Source organism: Elephas maximus, chromosome 3, assembly GCF_024166365.1.
Source record: "Elephas maximus indicus isolate mEleMax1 chromosome 3, mEleMax1 primary haplotype, whole genome shotgun sequence".
Taxonomy (NCBI): Eukaryota; Metazoa; Chordata; class Mammalia; order Proboscidea; family Elephantidae; genus Elephas; species Elephas maximus.
Window position 1 is genome coordinate 80,998,159 of NC_064821.1, and position 23,123 is coordinate 81,021,281.

At 40.1% G+C, this 23,123-nt stretch overlaps 1 protein-coding gene across 4 annotated transcripts in view; it reads left to right on the forward strand.

Moving 5' to 3' along the window:
- Window positions 1-23,123, forward strand: part of MACF1 (microtubule actin crosslinking factor 1) — a 378,842-nt gene that overhangs the window by 260,334 nt on the left and 95,385 nt on the right. For 3 of the 4 annotated variants that reach the window (XM_049878833.1, XM_049878856.1, XM_049878831.1), the window contains 13 exons: window positions 87-311; window positions 3,576-4,094; window positions 4,855-5,031; window positions 5,301-5,424; window positions 6,272-6,480; window positions 6,865-7,182; window positions 9,125-9,291; window positions 11,115-11,271; window positions 13,097-13,214; window positions 17,778-17,840; window positions 18,789-19,030; window positions 19,862-19,991; window positions 21,033-21,232. In XM_049878833.1, the coding sequence (XP_049734790.1) occupies window positions 87-311; window positions 3,576-4,094; window positions 4,855-5,031; window positions 5,301-5,424; window positions 6,272-6,480; window positions 6,865-7,182; window positions 9,125-9,291; window positions 11,115-11,271; window positions 13,097-13,214; window positions 17,778-17,840; window positions 18,789-19,030; window positions 19,862-19,991; window positions 21,033-21,232 (2,649 nt within the window). The remainder of the gene's footprint in view (window positions 1-86; window positions 312-3,575; window positions 4,095-4,854; window positions 5,032-5,300; window positions 5,425-6,271; window positions 6,481-6,864; window positions 7,183-9,124; window positions 9,292-11,114; window positions 11,272-13,096; window positions 13,215-17,777; window positions 17,841-18,788; window positions 19,031-19,861; window positions 19,992-21,032; window positions 21,233-23,123) is intronic. The other variant, XM_049878832.1, reaches the window with a different exon arrangement.

The following is a 23,123-nucleotide window of genomic DNA, read 5'->3' on the forward strand; positions in this document are numbered from 1 at the left end:
AAAATTTTCCCCCTCTTTACTTAACCTGTGGTTGTATAGCTGAGCATCTAAGACCTTCTCACTTAAATTAACTCTGTGGCTTTCAGAGTAAAGCAGCAAAGGAACTGGCAGAGAACAGGAGTAAGATTGATACTCTCCTGGACTGGGTAACTTCATTGGGATCATCTGGTGGACAGCTGCAGGCCAGCCTTCCAAGAATAGAGCAGATCTCAGGAGCTGGCCTGGAGAAAGAAGCCTTGGATACCACTGATGGTCACATGGGGGTGAACCAAGCCCCAGAGAAGCTGGATGAGCAATGTGAGAAGATAAAGGTAAGAATGTTAGCTTGTCCTCGCTATGCTGGGAGGAATCTCTTCTGCTCTGGACAAGTCACCATGACCTCCTTACCCCTAAATCCAGTGAGCATTTCTCAGCACATATCTTCTTTGGTGTCTCAGCAGCCTTCAACACTGTTAGTTTTACTAGGGCTACTGTAATAAATTACCACAAATTTGGGTGGCTTAAAACAATAGACATTTATTGTCTCACAGTTCTGAAGGCTAGAAGTCTGAAATCAAGGTGTTGGCCAGGCCATACCTCCCACCAAAGCCTGTAGGAGGGGGTCATTCCTTGCCTCTTCTAGCTTCAGGTTGTTGTTGTTAGGTGTTGTTGAGTAGGTTCCGACTCACAGCCCTAGGCTTTCCTTGACTTATGGTAGCAAAATTCCAGTCTCTCTCTGTCTTCACATGGCGTTCTTCCTTCTGTGTGTATTTCTGTGTCCCTTCTCCCCTTATAAGGACACCACTGTATTGGGTTTCAGCCCACCCTTATGACCTCATCTTAACTTGATTATGTCTGCAAAAACCCTGTTTCCAAATGAGGTCACATTTACAGATACTGGGGGTTAAGACCTCAGCATATCTTTATGTGGGATACAATTCAACCTGTAACAGACACTGTTGGCTGCTCCTCTTGAAATACTTTCTCCCTTGATTTCGATAGCACTGCTGTGCCCTGGTATTCCTTCTTCCTTTCCCCTAGCCAGCTTTTGAGATACTGATTCAAGATTGTGCCCTAGGCCCTCTTCTCATCTTTCAGGGTGGTCTTGTCCACTCAACAACACTTCAGTTACCATTTGCACTAATGAATTCCATGTATATATTTATCTTCAGCCCGGATGCCTGTCCTGACTTCAAACCTGGACATAAATCCATCTCTCTGCTTACAACATGGAACCCCAAGCACCTTAAATCAAACTATCCTATTTCCTATGTAAACCCCTCCCACCCACCAATCAAACATGTTTTTCTTCCTGTATTCCCACTTAATTTCCTAAACTAAACATCACTAGATTCCTTTCTTTCTCCTGCCCTGCCATACCAAATAAGTCATCAGGTCCCACATATTTTGCTTCTTATATCTCTTTGAAAGTCATTACAACTCTTAATCTCCATTGAGATATTAGTATATTTCAGACCACCGTCAGCTTTCACATGTATTATTATAGAAGCTCCTACTGGTCTCCTTGGCTCTTGGCTTTTACCCCCAGTTCATTCCCTATACTAACAAATGATCTCTCTAAAATACTATAACCCTATCTAAAACCCTTCAGTGGCTCCCTGTTGCCCTTAAGGTAAAGTCCAAATTCTTTAACACGGCTTACAAGGCCCCCCACAGGATATGTACCTAGTTACCTGGCCTTATCTCTTACCTCCCCTCACACTTGTGTCTCTAGCTATGTTGGTCTCTCACTCTCCTCTGGGTCTTTGCATGGTCTTGGAACATTCTTGCCTCTCTGGTGAGGGAGGGACCCAGCTCTGGGTTAATTTTTACTAATTCTTCAGATCTTCGTGTAGACTTCCCTTTCTCTTGGAAGTCCTTCACCACTTCCCAAAGTTAGATTATATGTTATCTCCTACTTTATCCTTCCCTACATCGTAGCATTTCTTGCTCTATATTGTATTTTTGTCTGTACTGCCCTCTATGCCCTAGGCTTAAAGGTAGAAACCATTTCCTGTTCACTTTTTATCTCCACTTATTTATTTATTCATTCGGTAAGTATTGTACACCTGTTATATGCAGGCATTGAAGATAAACCAGTGATTCAGCCAGATAAACCATTCTCTAGGACATATGCAGGTATATTATATTGAATGATTGAAAAAAAGATTATGTATCAAATAGTAGGGGGCAGTACTACATCTTTGTATAACACTCAGATGCCCACACTCTCATCCTCTGCCATTTAGGGTACTTAAACACACATGGATCACATGTTTTAGTAGTGATACCTTTGTAGCAAAGGAAATTTGAGTTAGTTGGAGGACTTCTGTTGAACAGCCTGTTTGGGCCATTGCCTTATTTTGTATTAATAGAATTTCTGCCTCTTGCATGCCAGTTTTGCACTTGGAAGATCCATTGTAATGTGTCCCCAAAGTCTGGTAGTCTGACACTAACACAGGGCAGAGATGGTTCTGTCAGCAGGGAACCTCCTGACACCTGCTGACAGCAGTCAGCCTAACTACGTAGCATCTTCATCCTGGGAAGAAAACTGCTTACTCTTGGGTAGATGGATTGGAGGATGAGCGTGGAGGCATCTGGGTGTTATACAGACAAAGCCGTAGTACTGCCCACAGCTATTTGAGCGGGATATTATTTGTCAGCCCAGCTTTCCTGAGATGACGTGGAGAAGCTGAGGGCTACCAGTCTGCTGTTGATACAAGCTAAAACTGGACAGTATTCTGGAGAAAAGCAGGCTAGAGCCTCTCTCTAGGTAGTTGCATAGACAGTATAGGTAGTCAGGAACTCTGTCTGAGCTCTCACTCTCCTCTATTATGCTCAGGAAGAACATGATTTAAAAAACACACAACTGTCTTTAAAAACCTATATTCCATGATTGGAATAGAAAACAAGGTTCTCATATATGCACATAGACATAGCATGTACCAAAAAAGTGCAAGCTAACTATACTATTCAGAAATACAATTTACTTTTCACTGATCTATACACTGTCTATTTAAGAAATTAATTTTCCAAGGTATTTCACAGTAGGGACGGTGTTCAAGAATAATGGATATGTGAGTGACATAATTCACAGCTAAGTATTTGCAATTTTTATATTGTCATGTGTATGGCTTTTCCAGCTTACTCTCCCCTTCCATGAACATGGATAATTATTAGTTGGGCATTTTTATATTCATTTAGAGTTAAGTAAGTGGTTTAGTGAAGAGAGTCAGGTTCTGGTCACAGTTCTGTCTCTTAACTGTGTGGCCTTAGTTAAGACATATAACATCTTTCTGATATTCATTCACCTCATCTTTAGTGAGAGTATTATATTGCCCACCCACATTGGAGGGTTGTGCCATGAATCAGATTAGATAATACATGTAAAATCACTTTGAAAACTATGAAGTCTTGTATGTATCAGTTCACCTGGTATTAGCATATGGAATAATGCTTACAGAGTGGAAAATACTGATGATTTCTGAGCAGCTAGAAAAGTGGCCTAGTAAGATCTCTCTCTACCTCTAGCTGTAAACATAACCAAATCATTTTAGTTTCCTTACTGTCTTTTGTTTTGGGGAATTATTTTCCAGGCCCATCACCAAGAATTGCTATCCCAGCAGCAAAATTTCATCCTGGCCACCCAGTCAGCTCAGGCCTTCTTGGAGCAACACGGCCACAATCTCACACCTGAGGAACAGCAGACACTGCAGGAGAAACTGGGTGAGCTAAAGGAACAGTACGCAGCTTCCCTGGCCCAGTCAGAGGCAGAGCTGAAGCAGGTGCAGACCCTACGGGATGAGTTGCAGAAGTTTCTGCAGGATCATAGAGAGTTTGAAAACTGGCTGGAACGGTCTGAGAAAGAGCTGGTGAACATGCATAAAGGAGACAGCAGCCCCGAAGCGCTTCCCTCGCTGCTGAAGCGGCAGGGGAGCTTCTCGGAGGACGTGATTTCCCATAAAGGAGACTTGAGATTTGTGACTATCTCTGGACAGAAAGTCTTGGACACAGAAAACAGCTTTAAGAAAGGCAGCGAACCATCAGCAACTGGAAACTTAGTGAAGGAGAAGCTGAAGGATGCAACAGAAAGATACACTGCCCTCCATTCAAAGGTAAGGAAGAGGTTCTTTGTTTTCATGGCCACCCTCGTACAGCTGTTGGTGCTTCTGGGGCTCAGAATCTCAGGACACAATGGGTGAGTTCATTTGTATAATGACCTCAGGCGGTAGGTGTTCAGAAGCTCTGGCAAAAATGTAAAACTGTAGGGCCCTGGGCTAATGTCCGATTTTAGCGGTATTGGGGTATGTCTCAAGCTTATGGTGAAAGTGCGGGTGCTTACCTTCCTGTATTCCGACCAGCAGGCTTGGGTTTCCAAGAGACATATCACAGGGAATCTTAAACCAATTGCACAGCGTTGGTTTAAGATTCCTGGACAGAGCATCTAGGGTAAATCCTTATCTTTCTGTTCCAAGAACTCCCTCTAGCTGCTAAGGTTTAGAATCCAGTCAATTGTCCTTACCTTTGTTGTACTTTCTGTAAACATCCCAAACCTCCCAAAAAGACTTTTTGTATCTTTTAATGCCTACCTTTGCCTGCAACCTGATTTATATTTCTTTGGTGGCTTGTCGTACAATTTACTAAATCTTCCTGAGTATATAGTAAGGTTGGACGAATAGTATAGACCAGTGACCATCCCTGTTGTAGAAAATGATTGCTACTCATCAATTGGTAGAGCTCTAGCACTAATTTAAACGTAGTTACAGTGAGTTCTTGGTAACGAATTCAGGCCTCTTTCTTTGGGCCGTACCCAGGAAACCCCTGCCTTTGGCCTGGCCTTGCTTAGGCCTCCTTTGTCTCCTTTCTTTGGTACAGTGTACACAGCTGGGCTCTCACCTGAACACGTTGCTAGGCCAGTATCAGCAGTTCCAGAGCAGTGTCGACAGCCTGCAGGCCTGGGTGAGGACTTGTGAGGCCCATGTGGAGAAGCTCTTGTCAGATACTGTTGCCTCTGACCCTGGGATCCTACAACAGCAGCTTGCAACAACAAAGGTAAGCCGGGATGCAGGCAGGGGTGGAGGATCAAGACTTTGTATTGCATGGCTTAGAGTACTTGAAACAGTAGCAAATACTTATATAGGTTAAAGATAGCAGTTAGGATGCTTTGAACAAGGTCTGATGCCTAAATACTTTGTTCTCATCTCTGACTGAATGAACTGAAAATGATTCTGTAAAGCTGCTTAGAAGCTCTAGGTTCCTAGAACCAGTTTTGATTACTTATTCAAGCTCTTTTTCTTTTCCCCTCTTTCATGGACAAGCAGCAGTTGCAGGAAGAATTGGCTGAGCACCAAGTACCTGTTGAAAAGCTCCAAAAAGTAGCTCAAGACCTCATGGAAATTGAAGGGGAGCCAGCTCCAGACCACAAGCATGTTCAAGAAACTACAGGTACGGAGCAGCCACGGCTAGCGTTCCCTTAATTCCCGGGCCATGCCTGTGTTCTGTAATCATCACAGCATGCTGTACAAGTATCTGTGCTAGACTAGGGACTGAGGATATAAAGATGAATAGACAGGCCATCATTAAGTAGCTTTCTCTCTCATGAACTTTGTGCTTGTACCATTGAAGGACCTTCACAATCTGGCTTCAGCCCCTTTTCCCCTGGTACTCTGCCTTCTAGCCACACCCCACTTCTACCCTTTCACAAGCAGACAGTCACTTCATTACTTTATCCCTGAAGTTTTTCCTGTTGCTTAGCTGCTAACATTTATTGGGTGCTTACCATGCATGACGAAATCTTACTCATGCTTCAAGGTGTAGCCAAGAAGTCAGTCATTCCCTGTGTAAAGTTCTGACCACCACTACCACTACCTCCCCTGCCTCAAAAAAAAAAAAAAGAAGAAGATAATCATTCTTCCTTCTAGGCTTCCCTACCATAGTGCTCCTAGTACCAATATGGCACTTAGAATTGCATTTTTGTGGTTACGTAGTTGTGATGTGCCTTCCTCTCCCTAGGCTTTGTTTTAGAGTGTTAAGTTTGTAGAAGGCAGGAACCTTATCTTAATTATCTTTAGGCCTCAGCATCTAGCACAACTTCTGGCACTTAGTAGGTGCTAAGTAAATAATGCTTATTAAATTTGGCTCAAATACTAATGAACTTCAAGCTTCTTCCTTCTACTAGTTTGCCTTGATATCCATTATTATTATTACTTGTATACAATTTAAATACACACTTTTTAAAAACACAATACAAAAATAGTCTCCAGTCTTTTTTCTCCTGGCCTTGATTTACCAGGTTCCATACTCAGCCGTTTCCAGAGCCTTTCCCGTAGTCTGGATGAGCGCTCTGCTCTGCTGCAGAAGGCAATTGCCCACTCTCAGAGTGTCCAGGAAAGCCTGGAGAGCCTGCTGCAGTCCATCAGGGAGGTTGAAAATAACCTGGGAGGGGAGCAGGTGGCATCACTGTCATCAGGAGTCATTCAAGAAGCCCTGGCTACTAATATGGTAAGACCGATGCCCCTGGGGTTAGCATAGAGGAGGGTGTGTTTGCCATGTGCCATGATTATATTATTTTGAAAAAATATCAGGAGAAGAATTCATTTCCCTGAATCTTCTAGTAAGATTTAGAGCAGATGACTGATCATGTAGAGAGATTTCTACCCAATTTTCAAACCATTGTTGAGCTTGAGGGAAAGTGATGACAGTGTCATATGATGGATGGGGTGGGGAACTAAGAGGAAAAGATGTATCATATTCTGAAAGCTCAGTTTCGGTCCTCCAACCCTGCTTGAGGAGGTGAGCATATAGTTTATTAGAAGCTTAATAGTTTATGGCTCAGATATCCCAGAGTAAGTGAACCGGAGCTGACCGGCATGTTCTTGATGGCAGAAATTAAAGCAGGACATTGCTCGACAAAAGAGTAGCTTGGAGGCCACTCGTGAGATGGTGACCCGATTCATGGAGACAGCAGACAGCACCACGGCAGCAGTGCTGCAGGGCAAGCTGGCGGAGGTGAGCCAACGCTTCCAACAGCTCTGTCTACAGCAGCAGGAAAAGGAGAGCTCCCTGAAAAAGCTTCTGCCGCAGGCAGAGATGTTTGAGCATCTTTCTGAAAAGCTGCAGCAGTTCATGGAAAACAAAAGTCGGATGCTGGCCTCGGGAAATCAGCCAGATCAAGATATTGCACATTTTTTCCAGCAGATCCAGGTGAGCGTATATCTGCCAAAAGAAGGGCAGGGAGAGAGCCAGTGTTTACTGCATGAGCACATACTGTGTCAGACAGTGTGCTGGGAACTTTACCTGCTTTATCTTACAGAATTATCACAGCCATCCTTGAAACTAGGTGTCATTTGCCCATTTTTAAAAAACAACCTAGATTTATTTTTCATTCATATTACGTGTTCAACCCAGATCAGCAGACAGACTCAGCACATTGTAGTTGCTGAAGGACACAGGTTGTTGGTAGAACTGTATGTTCAGAATAAGTTCCTAGAGTGGAGGTGCTGTGTCAGAGGTAAATGCGCATGCAGTTTTGCTAGAGAGAGCCACGTTCCCCTCTGCGGAGACTGCGCCGTTCTGCACTTCCACCGGCAATGTCCGAGAGGCCCTGTTTCCCCCACAGCGTCACCAGGAGAGTGTGTTGGCAAACTTGAGTGTTTACCAATCTGACAAGTAAAACGTGATGTCTCAGTGTAGTTGTAATTTCAATTTCTCTTCTTATGAGTGAAGGTGAATATATTTTTGTATGTTTAAGGGTCATTTATTTCTGAACTGTTGGTTTATGTCTTTTGCCGTTTCAAGTTTTTGGCTTTTTTTCCTCTTAATTTTTAAGAGTGGTTAAATATTAAGAAGATTAGCTCTTTATCTGTAATATGTGGCAAATATTTTCTGCCAGTTTGTCCTTTGTCTTTTGACTTTGTGGTGGTTTCTACCATCTAAATTTTTGGATTTTTTTTTTTTTAGAATTTTTCATGGTTTTGGTTGCATGTTTATTTTTCCATGTGAACTTTAGAATCACCTTATTAGTTCTAGAATAAAAGAACTTGTTGGTATTTTTTATTGGGGCACATTAGATTTATTTATACACACACACACTTAATTGGCGAAAATTGGCATCTTTGTGGATGTCTTTCCATTTGTTCATGTCTGCTTTTGTGTCTTCCAGGAATGTTTTAAAGCTTTTTAAGGTTTTCTGTTTTTTTGTGGTGGTTGATTCCTAAGATTGTACGTTCTTGTGTTGCTATTGTAAGTAAGGTGTGGGGTTTTTGCTCTTGATTTTTATATGTTGATTTTCTATCCTGCTATCTCATTGAATCATTTCATTGTTTAATTTAGTTGTTAATTCTCTTGAGTTTTACAAACATACTTTTGTGTAATCTGCAAATATAGTTTTATCTCTTCTTTTCCAGTTCTTATACTACAGATTTTCTCTTACTTAATTGCATTAGCTACTGTCTTCAATAGAGTTTTAGTAATAGTGAACATAGTATGTTTGCCCTGTTTTACAGAAGAGGCCATGGAAGTATAGAAAAATTTAGTGACTTAAGAGCTCAAGCCATGTCTGCACAACTGTGTAAATATTCTAAAACCATTGAATTGTGCACTTTTGATGAATATTATAGTGTATAAATCATATCTCAGTAAAGCTATTGGAAAAAAAAAGGGTGGGGGGGTGGGGGGAAGCTCAAGCCAGTAAGTGGCAAAGCCATGATTGAATGTCAGGTCTTTTTGATTCTAAAACCTCCGTTTTTTTCTTTCTGTCATGTTGCCTCCCAAGTCTTTGAATCTTTGTTTTAAGGAGTTAAGACTCTTTTGTACATCCTAGTCATTCTCCAGCAGCTTGAAGAGATCCTATGTGTGGATTGGTTTGACCTAGCAGTTGATCCAAAGCACTTGCCTCTTTTCTTTTTTCACTTATTTATAAGGAACAGAGCCCTGCTGGCACAGTGGTTAAGCATTCATCTGCTAACCGAAGGTCGACGGTTCAAATCCACCAGCCACTCATCGGAAACTCCATGTGGTGGTTCTACTCTGTCCTTTAAGGTCGCTGTGAGTCGGAATTGACTCGACGGCAATGGGTTTGGTTTTTTTTTTTTTTTCGTTATAAGGAGCAGAGAATTTACAACAGTTCCTTCATTTGCCTTGACAGGAGCTTAATTTGGAAATGCAAGACCAACAGGAGAACCTAGATACTCTTGAGCACCTGGTTACTGAACTGAGCTCCTGTGGCTTTGCACTGGACCTATCCCAGCACCAGGACAGGGTACAAAATCTCAAAAGGGACTTCACAGAACTGCAGAAAACAGTTAAAGAAAGGTGAGTTTTCACATACCTTCTGGTCAGTGGCAGAGGCTAGTTTTTTTAAATTTTTGGGTGAAATGATTTCTCTCTCTTCTCCTTCATCAGAAAAGGTGGCATGAAGAACTGAGACACAGGAGATTACAGAGTGCCTGTTTCAGGCAAAGCTATCCAATCCACTCAGTGCTTAGTGATTTTTCTGTTACTAAGTAATGATTTCCTGCTCAGTAATGGGCTCAGTTTCCTCTCAGTAGAATCAAGAGCCCAAGTCACCTGGGCCAAAGAGAACAAATTAGGGGCAGCGAATGGGATTATTTGAAAGAAGAAGAAAAATTGGAGACTTCCCAGACGTGATGAAGAGTTATATTGACACTCCCTCTGCGTGTTTTGACCACATTTAACTTGCTGTTTTGAGGGAATGTCCAGATTCTTCTTTCCAGGCAAACAAGGGAGTGTGACAAAGGAGCCTTATTTCAAATTGTCAGCTCACTGTTGAAAAGCCGTGGTTCCCTATTAGGAACCCTCACGTGGGTGTAAGAGCATTAACAAGACCTCTTAAACAAATCTTCGTTTCACCATAAATAATCTTGGTTTAGCAGATGACTGCCTTAGTCATAAGATGAGAGCAATTGCTCAAACAAGCTCTAAGTGACCTATTGTTGGCGATTCGGTTCCAACTCATAGCAACTCCACGCGTGTCAGAGCGGAACTGCTTCACAGGGTTTTCTTGGCTGGTGGCACAACAGCTAAGCACTGGGCTGCTAACCAAAAGGTTGGCAATTCAAACTCATCCAGCGGTTCCACAGGAGAAAGACCTGGCAGTCTGCTCCCATAAAGATTATAGCCTAGAAAACCCTATGGGGTAATTCTACTCTGTCACATGGGGTCACTATGAGTCAAAATCAACTCGACAACACACAACAACAGTAATCTTTACAGCAGCAGATCGCCAGGCCTCTCTTCCACAGAGCTTTAGGTTGGCAGCATAGCAAAACACTTGTACTGTCAGGGACCTGTAAGTACTAAGTTGTTGTCGTGTGCCATCGTATCAATTCTGACTCATATTGACCCTATAGGACAGAATAGAACTACCCCAAAGGGTTTCCTAGGCTGTAAACCTTTATGGGATCAGATTGCCAGGTCTTTTCTCTTGCAGAGCCACTGGTGGGTTCAAACCCCTGACCTTTTGGTTAGCAGCCCAGTGCTTAACCGTTGCAGAGTGGAGGGGAGGGCATAAAGGCCAAGAAGCCTTTGTTTTCCTTCCCATATGCTTGAGAACCTTTTAGCTGTATGAGGAACCAGGATCTCTGGCTTGCTGCTGAATGATATGTGTGGCCATTTCTAAAACTCTGATTGAGTTCTCTGTGATTTATTTTCTTCATTGGTGGGCTCTGTCTACAGCTAATCACTTGACTTCTCTGAGCCTCAGTTTAGCATCTCGCTTGCTTGAAAAATTAGCATTTGAACTGGGCCTTGAAAGAGTCAAATACCTAAAAAGTAGCAGAGCTAGAATTTGGATCCAAGGCCTGCATTCTTTCCATTGTATCATAGTGCCTAAATAGCAGGCTCTTTTTAGCTTTTCTCACTTTCACTTTAGCCCAGAATAAGACTGAAGGCTCCTTCCCTCAGGAATGGCCAAACAAGGGCAACAGATTCCTGCGTTTGATGCCCCCCTCCATTATATGTGGTCATTTAACCAAACCTGCTGTGGCAAAAATTGTGGAAAGGAAAGGCCCTGCTATGAACTGATTCTCAGAGTCCCAGCATGAACCTAGACTTAGCTCAGGTTGACTTCTTTACAACACTTAGTCTGGCAGCTAACAAAACTTCTTCACTGACAGAGAGGAAGATGCATCATCTTGCCAGGAGCAATTGGATGAATTCAGAAAGCTGGTTAGGACCTTCCAGAAATGGCTGAAGGAAACTGAAGGGAGCATTCCACTTACAGAGACTTTCAGGAGTACTAAAGAACTGGAAAAAGAGATTGAACACCTGAAGGTAGGTAAATAGAAGTGTCTCCAGGAATTGTGCTATACGGCAGTTTAGATGCTTGTTTGGACTCATCTCCTAATGTGCTAGGGAGGTGGAATGAGACATCCAGGTTATCAGTCTGCTTCAGAAGGTGTTCCTCCCTTCTTTTTATGTCATTGCCGTCTGTCCCTACCCAAGAACTGAGCTCCATAAATATCTCCTATTTTCAAAAACAAAAACAAACAAAGAAACTTCCAAGAATAAAATACATAAAGTTTCAGCTCTTTCTTGGGTGCCTCTGGTGCGATGGTGAATTATATAACAGACATTTGTCAAAGTCCTTTGACAAAAAGAAGCTTCTTACTCTCTTTTGTATATTTGGGAATTAGACAAATGTATATGAGCAAGTAACTAAGTAAATGATCAGGAAATCGAAGAGAAAAGCGCTAGTAGCACTCCAGCTGATAATAGCACTCCAGCTAATAAAGGAAAAGTTAGAATCAGATGGTCGGAAGGTACCTTCAGGGCACCTCCTCCCACCCCCTAAAGGAAATCCCTTCTGTATTATCTTTGACTCGTAGTCATCCAGCCTCTTGCGCACACCTCTAACATATCTCTTGTTTTTGTTGAAATCAGCCAAATCTTCCTCCAACTGACTCTTACACATTCATCCTTAGGTTCTCAGTAAAGCCGGCTTTATCTTGAGCAGATGAAAGAGAAGTGTTTGAGTGCTTTCACAGAGAGGGTGCCAGGAGCATTTGGCAGAAGTTCCCAAACTTTCTTGGTCTGTAGTGCTCTTAGTATTTCAGTCAATTTTTCACAGGCACCCCAGGTCCAAACAACTTAATAGTAGTTGTTCACGTGGCATCCAGCAGATGTCAGTGTGTTTCCCTCAAAAGTTTAAAAGATCCTGTGAGTCAGTGGCAGCTTGGGGACTGTGGCCCTGTGGAATCAAAAGTTTTAACAAAAGAAATGACAAGCAGTGACCGAGGGTGAATGTGAAGTTGGGCAGCGTGGGTTTACTGGATGTAAATGGTTCTGTGTCTTTCTCTGCTGCTATTCTGCAGCTTAAAACCAAAAGCAAACTAAGTAAATTGTCAGGGAAATTCAGTATGGAGGAAGAGAATGAAGACTAAGACGGTAGTCCTGCTTTGAAAGGAGTACATTTCTGCTGTGGCAGGTGATCCACATTGTGGAGATTTTGTACCACCGGGTACCTTGTCATAGCAGATGCTGTTGTTTCCTAACAGCTTTATGTGGTAATTAAAACTCTACTAACCCAACCTAAAGTTCCCTTGATAAATGCAAAGTGTAGTCTATGATTCTATGTATTTTTCTACATCTGAATATCTGGCTCTTTATTACCATTTCCTCATATTCTTTACCCACATCCTTTTGTCCACCTTGCAAACTCGTGTCTTAACTCAAAGCTTTCCACACTCTGTGCTGAGTTAAATGTGTCTCCTTTTGTGCTTTCAGGGTTTACTGACTTTCTATTTTTCTGTAGTAGCATTTATCATATTATAATGCATTTGATAACCTGAGTTCTGCGTTTTAGGAATTGTGTCGTAATCCTTTTTTGTATCCCCAGTGTCTGGCAATGATGCCTGGCCCGTGGTAAATGCTCAGTAAATATTTGATGAATGAATGAATCAGAAGGTCCTGAATATTCCATGATACCATTCTCCCACAACTTGGCTGGCTAAACCAGGATCTTGAAATTGCTGAATGTATGAGTATGGTCTTAATGCTTGTCAGACTTTAGGAATTATATAGAGAAGAACAAGTGTTCCAATTTATGATGAAGAGAAGTCCTCAGATGTTACATTTAGCCATTTTGTTCTTTAAACAGGGTCTCCTAGATGACTGGGCAAGTAAGGGAACCCTGGTGGAAGAAATCAACTGCAAAGGCACTTCTTTAGAAAATCTCATCATGGAAATTACAGCGCCTGATTCCCAAGGCAAGACAGGTGAATGCAGTCTCTCTTCCTTTGATTGGTCAGAGTCAAAGCTGGATATGAGGACAAACAAACAAACAAAAAAAACCCCACTGCTGTCAAGTTGATTTCAACTGATAGCCACCCTATAGGACAGAGCAGAACTGTGCCATAGGGTTTCCAAGGGTTTTTTTTTTTTAATGTCTCATAGGGTTTCTTTATGGTAGCAGACTGCCACATCTTTCTCCTGCAGAGCAGCTAGTGGGTTCAAACTGCTGACCTTTTGGTTAGCAGTCATGTGCTTTAACCCCTGCAGTACCAGTGCTCCTTATATGAGGACAAAGGGATCTACAAAGCAGTTCCCCCTCCCCTCCCCCCAGCCTAACCTGTTCTCCCCTTTTTATGTAATAAAAAAAATAATTTTTTTTATGTAACATTGCTGTATTTTGAAAAATTCTTTCCCACGATGAGAAAAGTAAATGGACTAGTTGGCTCACTTAGAACTATCAAGTAAACATGGAAGGATTAAAATGTGGTTTCCATTTTGAGGAATTTCTTTTAAACATGTAAATGGGATGTGTATATAGCATGGTAAACGGGGGTCAGCCCTGGCTCTGCAAAGTATGATATCCAGGGAGAAACTGGGTACTTGAGAGTGAGTATTGGTACACCAGGGACTGGCATACTTCTTGGAAGGGGGCATAAAGACTGTGCCCAGGCGTATGAATAACCTCTGGCTACAAATTAAGTCTCTCAAACAAAATCCAATATAAATCAGTTGTCAGTTGTCGATTGTTAATTGAGATCTCATAGATTTTATTACCAGGGTATGTTAGTTCACTCCTGTTGTCACTTAAATTGATAAAAAGTTTTCTATTTCCCTTTGGAGAATGGCTGCTATTTTGTGGTATCCTAAAGTTTAAAGATCTCTTGAAACTATGCAGAAGTGACAACATTTTAAGGGATTGGTAATTCTTACAGTCCCACTTAAATTGATAAAAAGTTTTCTATTTCCCTTTGGAGAATGGCTGCTATTTTGTGGTATCCTAAAGTTTAAAGATCTCTTGAAACTATGCAGAAGTGACAACATTTTAAGGGATTGGTAATTCTTACAGTCCAACCCATAAACCTCTGAAGCCAGTGAATTAGTGTGTGAGTAGATGATAGGTCAGCAAACTTTTTCTATAAAGGGCCAGACAGTAAATATTTTAGGCTTGCGGTCTGTTTGGGCCACCACTGCATAACTCTGCCACTGTGGCACAGAAGCAACTGTAAACAATACATAAATAAATGGGTGTGGCTATGTTCCAATAAAACTTTATATACAGAAACAAATAGAGGGCCAGATATGGCCAGTGGGCTGTAGTTTGCTGGCTGTTGGACTTGATCGGTGGTTTTTCAAACTTTTTAAAGCAGATTCTAGAAGCTTCCTTTTTATATTAAATCTCATAAAACAAATGCAAATATTTTTTGCATGAATTTCCCTTATAAGTTGATTATAGCATTTCTGTATTATGTGGGTAGAAACCTTTGAGAAGGGAGCTTATTGGCTGACAGCTTCACCATCTGATTTATTTCTGAATTTCATTTGATCTCATTCCATCTAGAAAATATGGCTCACACAGATAAGTAGTTGTAAATGATATGTTTTTGAAAGTTCACTTTACAATCTTGGAATACTCTGATTAAACTGAGCTAGAAGCACGACTCAAAATGAGAAGAAACAGCTGTAAACATCTATTAACAGGAATGTGGAATGTACAAAGTATGAATCAAAAAAATTGGAAGTTGTCAAAAATGAAATGGATCATTTAAAGATTGATATCCTAGGCTTTAGTGAGCTGAAATGGACTGGTATTAGCCATTTTGAATCAGACGATCATGTGGTTTACTAAGCTGGGAATGACAAATTGAAGAGGAACTGCATTGCATTCATCACCAAACAGAACATTTCAAGATTATCCTGAAATACAAAGCTGTCAGTGATAGGATAATATCCGTAGGCCTACAAGGAAGATCTGTTAATAAGACTTTTATTCAAATTTACACACCAAAGATGAAGAGATTGAAGATTTTTACCAACTTCTGCCATCTGAAATTGATCAAACATGGAATCAAAATGCATTGATAATTACTGGTGATTGAAATGCAAAAGTTGGAAACAAAGAAGGATCAGTAGTTGGAAAATATGGCCTTCGTCCTGGAAATGATGCAGGAGATCACATGATAGAATTTCAAAGACCAATGAGTTCTTCATTGGAAATACCTTTTTTTCAACAACATAAACGGCGATTGTACACATAGACCTCACCAGATGGAATGCACAAGAGTAAAATCGACTATATCTATGAAAAGAGACGATGCTGAAGCCCAGTATCGTCAGTCAAACCAAGGCCAGGGGCCAATTGCAGAACAGACCATCAGTTGCTCTTATGCAAGTTCAAGTTGAAGCTGAAGAAAACTAAAACAAGTCCATGAGAACCAAAGTATGACCTTGAGTATATCTTACCAGAATGTAGAGACCGTGTCAAGAATAAATTTGATGTATTGAACACTAATGACCCGAAGACCAGATGCGTTATGGGATGATATATTAAAAAAGTAGTACATGAAGAAAGCAAAAGGTATGTGAAACTAGTTTGCGCTGTAAATCTTCATCTAAAGTCCAGTTAAAAAAAAAAAAAGGTCATTAAAAATTCAGAAAAGAAAAAGAAGACCAAAATGAATGGCAGAAGAGACTCTGAAACTTGCTCTTGAATTTCATTTGATCTCATTCCATCTAGAAAATATGGCTCACACAGATAAGTAGTTGTAAATGATATGTTTTTGAAAGTTCACTTTACAATCTTGGAATACTCTGATTAAACTGAGCTAGAAGCACGACTCAAAATGAGAAGAAACAGCTGTAAACATCTATTAACAGGAATGTGGAATGTACAAAGTATGAATCAAAAAAATTGGAAGTTGTCAAAAATGAAATGGATCATTTAAAGATTGATATCCTAGGCTAAAGCAAAAGGAAAAAATGATGAAGTAAAAGAGCTGAACAGAAGATTTCAAAGGGCTGTTTAGAGAAAATAAAATATTATAATGAAATGTGCAAAGACCTGGAGTTAAAAATCCAAAACGGAAGAACACGCTTGGCATTTCTCAAGCTGAAAAAACTGAAGAAAAAATTCAGGCCTTGAGTTGCAGTATTTAAGGATTCTATCGGCAAAAAATTGAATGACACAGGAAGTATCAAAAGAAGAAGGAGGGAATACACAGAGTCACTATACCAAAAAGAATTGGTCCATGTTAACCATTTCAGGAGGTAGCATATGATCAAGAAGTGATAGTACTGAAGAAAGAAGTCCAAGCTGCACTGAAGGCATTGGCGAAAAACAAGGCTTCAGGCATTGACAGGATACCAACTGAGATGTTTCAACAAACGGATGCAACGCTGGAAGTGCTCATTTGTCTATGCCAAGAAATTTAGAAGACATCTACCTGGCCAACCTACTGGAAGAGATCCATATGCATACCTCTTCCAAAGAAAGGTAATCCAACGGAATGGGAAAATTATGAAACAGTATCATTAATATCACATGCAAGTAAAATTGCGGTAAAGATAATTCAAAAACAACTGCAACAGGACATCAGTAGGGAGGTGCCAGAAATTCAAGCCGAATTCAGAAGAGCACGTGGAACCAGGGATATCATTGCTGATGTCAGATGGATCTTGGCTGAAAGGAGAGAATACCAGAAGGATGTTTATGTGTGTTCTGTTGACTATGCAAAGGAATTCAGCTGTCCTTTTTTCTTTTTCTTTTTTTTGTCCTTTTAATGTAACATTACATCCTGAATACTTTTCAGATTTTCGTATGATCTTTATAATTATATGATACGTTTTTGTTTCAACTTGGGAAACTGCTGAAATACAGGGAATCAACTAGGGGAGAATATAGGTGAAATTGTAGTAATTAGAAACAGAAGAGGCCAAAGCAGAATTTTTGAGAGTGTTTGTGAGCCACACTTATTTGGTACTTAGAATTTCTGTTTTCTAGTGGGGGGAGGGGAACAGGAAGAGGTCACAAGAGGAAAGGCAGAGACTCTTCCTTTCGGAACAATATAAGATGGGCTCATTTTAATGTCTTTATTAAAAGAATGTTGCTTTTTATGTACTTAATTGTACTTATTGTTCATTTTTATTATATTGAAGCACATTAATGTTAAAGGTGAACCTTTTTGGCTCTTATTATAATCCTCATTCCAAAATGTGGCAGATACCATTCTAACAACTTAATAATGTTACCCATACTTGCGTCAGAAAATTAAGGCAGTGTTGTAAATTTAAGAAATTTAAGAAGAGAATTTAGATTTCCTTCTAGAAAGGATTAAGAATCATCACTGCCAGGGAGCTGTTTCTCAACTCGAATGACACTTTGTTGTCTGGTAGCTGAAATGATCTGTCTCTTTCCATGAGTATGTTGTCTTGTGCTGTGTTAACTTTTTGATACCCAAGCTTAAAGTGAGTGCCAAAGAACAAATTCAGTGCCTGTTTGTATTCCTAACACGTTTGTCTTGCCCTGTTTGTCTCCCTGTCCTTCTGCTCAGGTTCCATACTGCCCTCTGTAGGAAGCTCTGTAGGCAGTGTAAACGGATACCACACCTGCAAAGGTGAGAACACCATATCAACAGTGCCTCTTTGTTGGGTGTGTTAGGACAGGGTTCATGTGTGCACCTGTGTACGTTTCCATACGTGTGGAAAAGCTGCTGCCAGGATGGGTGCGAGGGTAAAAATCTGGGAGAAGCAGCTGTGATGCCTCTTTGTTTGCTGGCCATAGGCTAACAGGTTGGCAGCTGGTGAAGCTGAAAGTACAGAGGAGATAGAATGGACTACTAGATAGGACCAGTAAGAAAAGACCTTGAAGAAAATATATACAAATCTTAGTGTTATAAAGCACCTATCCCAAAACCAAACCTCCTGCCATTGGGTTGATTACGACTCATAGCAACCCTATAGGTCAGGGCAGAAGTGCCCTATAGGGTTCCCAAGGCTGTAAACTTTACAGAAGCAGATTGCCATGTCTTTCTCCCATGGAGCAGCTGGTGGGTTTGAACCATCAACTTTTCAGTTAGCGCCCAAGTGATTTAACCACTGTGCCGTCAGAGCTCCTATAAGGTACCTATACTAAAGGTAATCTAGTTTAGCCCTCAGCCCCTCAGGCAGGTGACTTCTCTGTAGTTTGAAGAAAAGAGACAGATGGAGAAGAGGGAGGGAATGCCCAAATCAATTAATCCCAATACTGCACTAACGTTAAGTTCTTTCTCACTCTTCTCACTTTTGCTATCCCCATGTTTATTAAGCATTTTAAGGTGATTATCTGACTTTTTTTTTTTTTTATCTGACTATATAATGCCAAAATTAGGAAGCAGATTAATGAAAGCTCTTTTGCTTTGTGTATGTAAACATCAACTTTTATGTCATCTACCTGAAGAATAACCTCCAGTTCACTAGAAGATGTAGGAGAGATGCCTAATCCTGAAGAGTAATTTAGGAGTAAGGAACTAAGAGGGGTGCTTCTAGAGCTATTCCCAATCTGATTTCTGTTTCTATGATACTAGATCTGACGGAAATCCAGTGTGACATGTCAGATGTAAACTTGAAGTATGAGAAATTGGGGGGAGTACTTCAGGAACGCCAGGAGAGCCTTCAAGCTATGCTCAGCAGAATGCAGGAAGTTCAGAAGGAGGCAAGCTCAGTGCTGCAATGGCTGGAATCAAAAGAGGAAGTCCTGAAAGCCATGGATGCCTCTTCATCTCCAACCAAAACAGAAACAGTGAGAGCCCAAGCTGAATCTAATAAGGTACTGTGTTTACATTAGCTGCATCCCACACACTAAGGGGAACGGACTGACCTGAAGAACATTTGCTATATCCAGGTTCCTGCCTGAGTATGGGAATCTGAGAATGAAACATGGCCGACCATCCAGCCTACGATGAGCAATATGTTTGACTTTCAAATGATTACTATGCTTTAACTCTCCTAGAGAATTTTCTTACCTGTGAAATTAGAAATTGTTATAAATCAGACTCAGAAACAAAACCAGATCTGTTTGCAGAAAGAGAATAGTCCTCCACAGTAGCATTAGCTCATTGAGAATGGAATCTCGTTTTCTATATGATACTGGAAGAGAGCAAAGCCATTCTCATCAAAGCATGTTTCCAACAATTGAAGTGATCTAAATAGCTGTGATTGTAGTTTATTCTTAAGATAGGCATGTGGGACTAGGAAAAATGTCAGAAGAAATCAGATCGTATTAAAAAACCTGTAAGAAATTTTCACTGAAGTTTTTAATATTCCTGTTGAGCATAGCACGACATCTTCTCAAACCATAAAAACATCATCACCATCATATCTTGACACTTTTCGTTTACAAGAATTAATAATTCCTTCTTATTTGGCCATACTGATGTATTATACATAAGACAAACTTGGATCCTGCTATCCAGTTTTTCATTTTAAAATAAAAATTGAAGCAGAAAGGTTAAATATCTTATAATCACAAAGCAAGTCACAGGTAGAGTTAGGAGTAGAGTCTATAATTGTTGCCTGGTCTTCCAGTCATTTCTACAACACACACAGCTTTGTTTCCTGTCTGGAGTTTCATGACATACATGATGTTTCTTTATCCTAGGCCTTCCTGGCAGAATTGGAACAGAACTCTCCAAAGATCCAAAAAGTAAAGGATGCTCTAGCTGGATTACTCATGACATATCCCAACTCACAGGAAGCAGAAAATTGGAAGAAAATGCAAGATGATCTCAGTAAGTTATCACAGGGGTATTGCAAATTTACTGAATTATTTATCCTTAAAGCAAACACAAGATTTCAGCAAATCCTATAAAGCAAAAATTATTTTTAGTTAATTTTCATAAGCAAGTGAGGGGCCTGGATAGGGTCAGAGAGTGAGCCTGATTAGGAAAAAAAATTAGAAATTCCACTCAGAGTGTCAGAAGTTGGGCTTTCTTGGGCAAGTCAAACTGATAGTCTGCTGTGATCAAGAACAAAAGAGAGCATTGATGATAAAAGTGAAAATGTATTGATGATAATGAAAAAAGGAAAATAATCTCCATAACAATGTGTTCATAATATTGAGCTGTAAATGGTGCAGGTGAATATTTATTGGCCTGAAAGATGTTCATGATACAGTAAGTTAAAAAGGATTATAAAACAATATTTGTAGTGTAATATAGTTTCTAAAGTATTAATGTTTGTAGGAAAAACCCTAGAAGGATTTGTACCAAATATTAATGGTGATTATATTATCACTCAGCGGTAGGATTATGGGTATTTTTATTTTATTCTTTTGGTACATTATTATTCTAATTTCTCTGCAATGACCATATATTGATTTTTTTTAACTTTTTATTTAAAATAATTTGTATATTCACAGGACACTGCAAAACAATTTTATAGGGAGTTGTGCCTTTCACCCAGCCTCTCCCAATGATAACATCTTGTATAACTAACACAATATCAAAACCAGGAAATTGACATGGGTGTAATATACAGAGCTTATTCACATTTCACCAGTTTTACATGCACCTGTGTGTGTATGTGTATGCTTCAATGCAATTTTGTCACATGTGTAGCTTCACGTAACCTACCACCACAGTCGAAATGCAGACCTGTTTGTATTGCTGTTTTAATTTTTTTTTAAGGGGGGAGGGGCTATTTTTATTGTAAAATATTTAAAATAATGTTCCAGGGATCATTTCCTGTATTATATTAAGAACATAATTTAGGGAGCAGGCCTAGTTGCTGCTGAGAATAAAGGAATACATTCTCTCATTTCCTGTCTACAGATTCCCGATGGGAAAGGGCCACGGAGGTGACTGTGGCTCGGCAGAGGCAGCTAGAGGAATCAGCAAGCCATCTGGCCTCCTTCCAGGCTGCGGAATCCCAGCTCCGGCCGTGGCTGATGGAGAAGGAGCTGATGATGGGGGTGCTGGGGCCCCTGTCTATTGACCCCAACATGCTGAATGCCCAGAAGCAGCAGGTCCAGGTGAGCAATACACCTTAATGCTTTAGAGCAAAGAAATTAGAGTCTTAGGAGCCTGGGTTCAAATGCTGCTTCCAGCAAGTAGATGTCATATGACCTTGGACAAGTCATCTAGCCTCTCAGAGTCTTGCTTTTCTCACTTTAAATGAGAAGTTTATAAGGTTCTTACCACGGTACTTGTCAAATAGTAAACAGTTAATAACTGTGTTATTAATATCATTAACAAAGATAGTAAAATGAGTGGATATGAGAATGGGGAACTCTTTGACTAAATTACTGAATTATATTTTACTTTTAATCCTTAGTGGTAGTGCTCCATATTACTTAATGCAATATCTGATATCTGCTGTCTTTACTTAAAGATTTTCTTTTGATCAAACCTCAACAAAATTGATTCAAGTGCCCAATGTCATAGAAATTTAGATTGGTCAAGATTGTCACAGTTGCCTAAGGTTACACAGTACGTTATTTCCAATGAAATCCTGCCTAGAACCTTTTCCTTGTTATCATCAATAAGTATTTGTAAAAGCTGTTATATTGGGTGTTGTTCCATGAAACTGATGTACACATGATTTGCCAACAAATCTAAGGAAAAATTGATACAATGGCAGGGCCTAGAGTATAAACGAATACATGCCAGATTGTACTTTATTATTACTTTTGTATATATGCACATAAGAGATTTATTAGTTAAAAGGGTTTATAGTACCTACATCCTCCCCCAAACCTGTTCCATTTCTTCGTACCATCCACCAATTTTCTCACTCATATATCCCTTAATTACTTTTAATTAAGACCTGAGAGTAATATTTGAAAACCTTTTCTTTCAGCCTCTGTATCCAATTAATTACTAAATCCTATTTAGTCTACATTCAAATATTTTTCTAATCCAGTTGTTTTCAAACTTTTTGGTCTCAAAATCCTCTTACACTCTTAAAAACTATTGAGGAACTCCCAAAGAACTTGTGTTTATCTATTGATATTGACCATATTAAAACAGTGGGACATTTTAAAATATGCGTTTTTTAATTCATTTAAAAATAACAATGATAAACCATCACATGTTAACCTAAGTAACATTTTTAACAAAAAAATTTTTTTTTCCAAAACATAAAATAATAAGAGTGGCATTGTTTTGCATCTTTGCAAATCTCTTTAATATCTGACTTGATTGAAGATTCTCATGGATTCTCATATCTGCTTCTGCATTCAGTCTGCTGTGATACCAGACACGTAGCCTCCAGAAAACTTCATCGTACACTCGTGACAGAACAGAACTTTGAAAGGCAGATAGCATTTTAGTATTATTATGAAAATAGTTTTGACATCCTGGACTCCATGAAAAGGTCTGGGGACTCCCAGGAGTCCCTGGACCGTGCTTTCAGAATCACTGTTCTAATCCCTCTCTCTTCTTCGTTCTCTTTGCTGCTTCCTCATTTAGGATTATCCTGTTCTAGACCATTGCAGCAGCCTCCTAACAGATTTCTTTCTGTCAACCGTCCACACAATTATCAGATTATGTCCTTGAATCACATATCTGAATATATTTAAATGTTTCAGTGGCTTTTGGCTGCCTGTTGAGTAAAGGCCAAATACCTGCTGAATGCAGTCTATAAGGCTTTTCACAATCTGGTCCCAGTTTGTCTTGCCAACATCATTTCCATCTATTCCCCCATATACCCAGGTTTCTACACACACAAGATAGTTTGTTCTTTCCTAAAACATATGACACTTACACAGCTCTGTGCCTTTGCTCATACTAGGCATCCTCCTAGAATGCCCTTCACAAGCCTTACTCTGCTCTTTTTGGAGAACTACTCATTCTTCATTATCACCTATCTGAAGCCTTCCCTGATTTCCCTCTCCTACCATTTGTCATCCCCAGCAGTTCTAA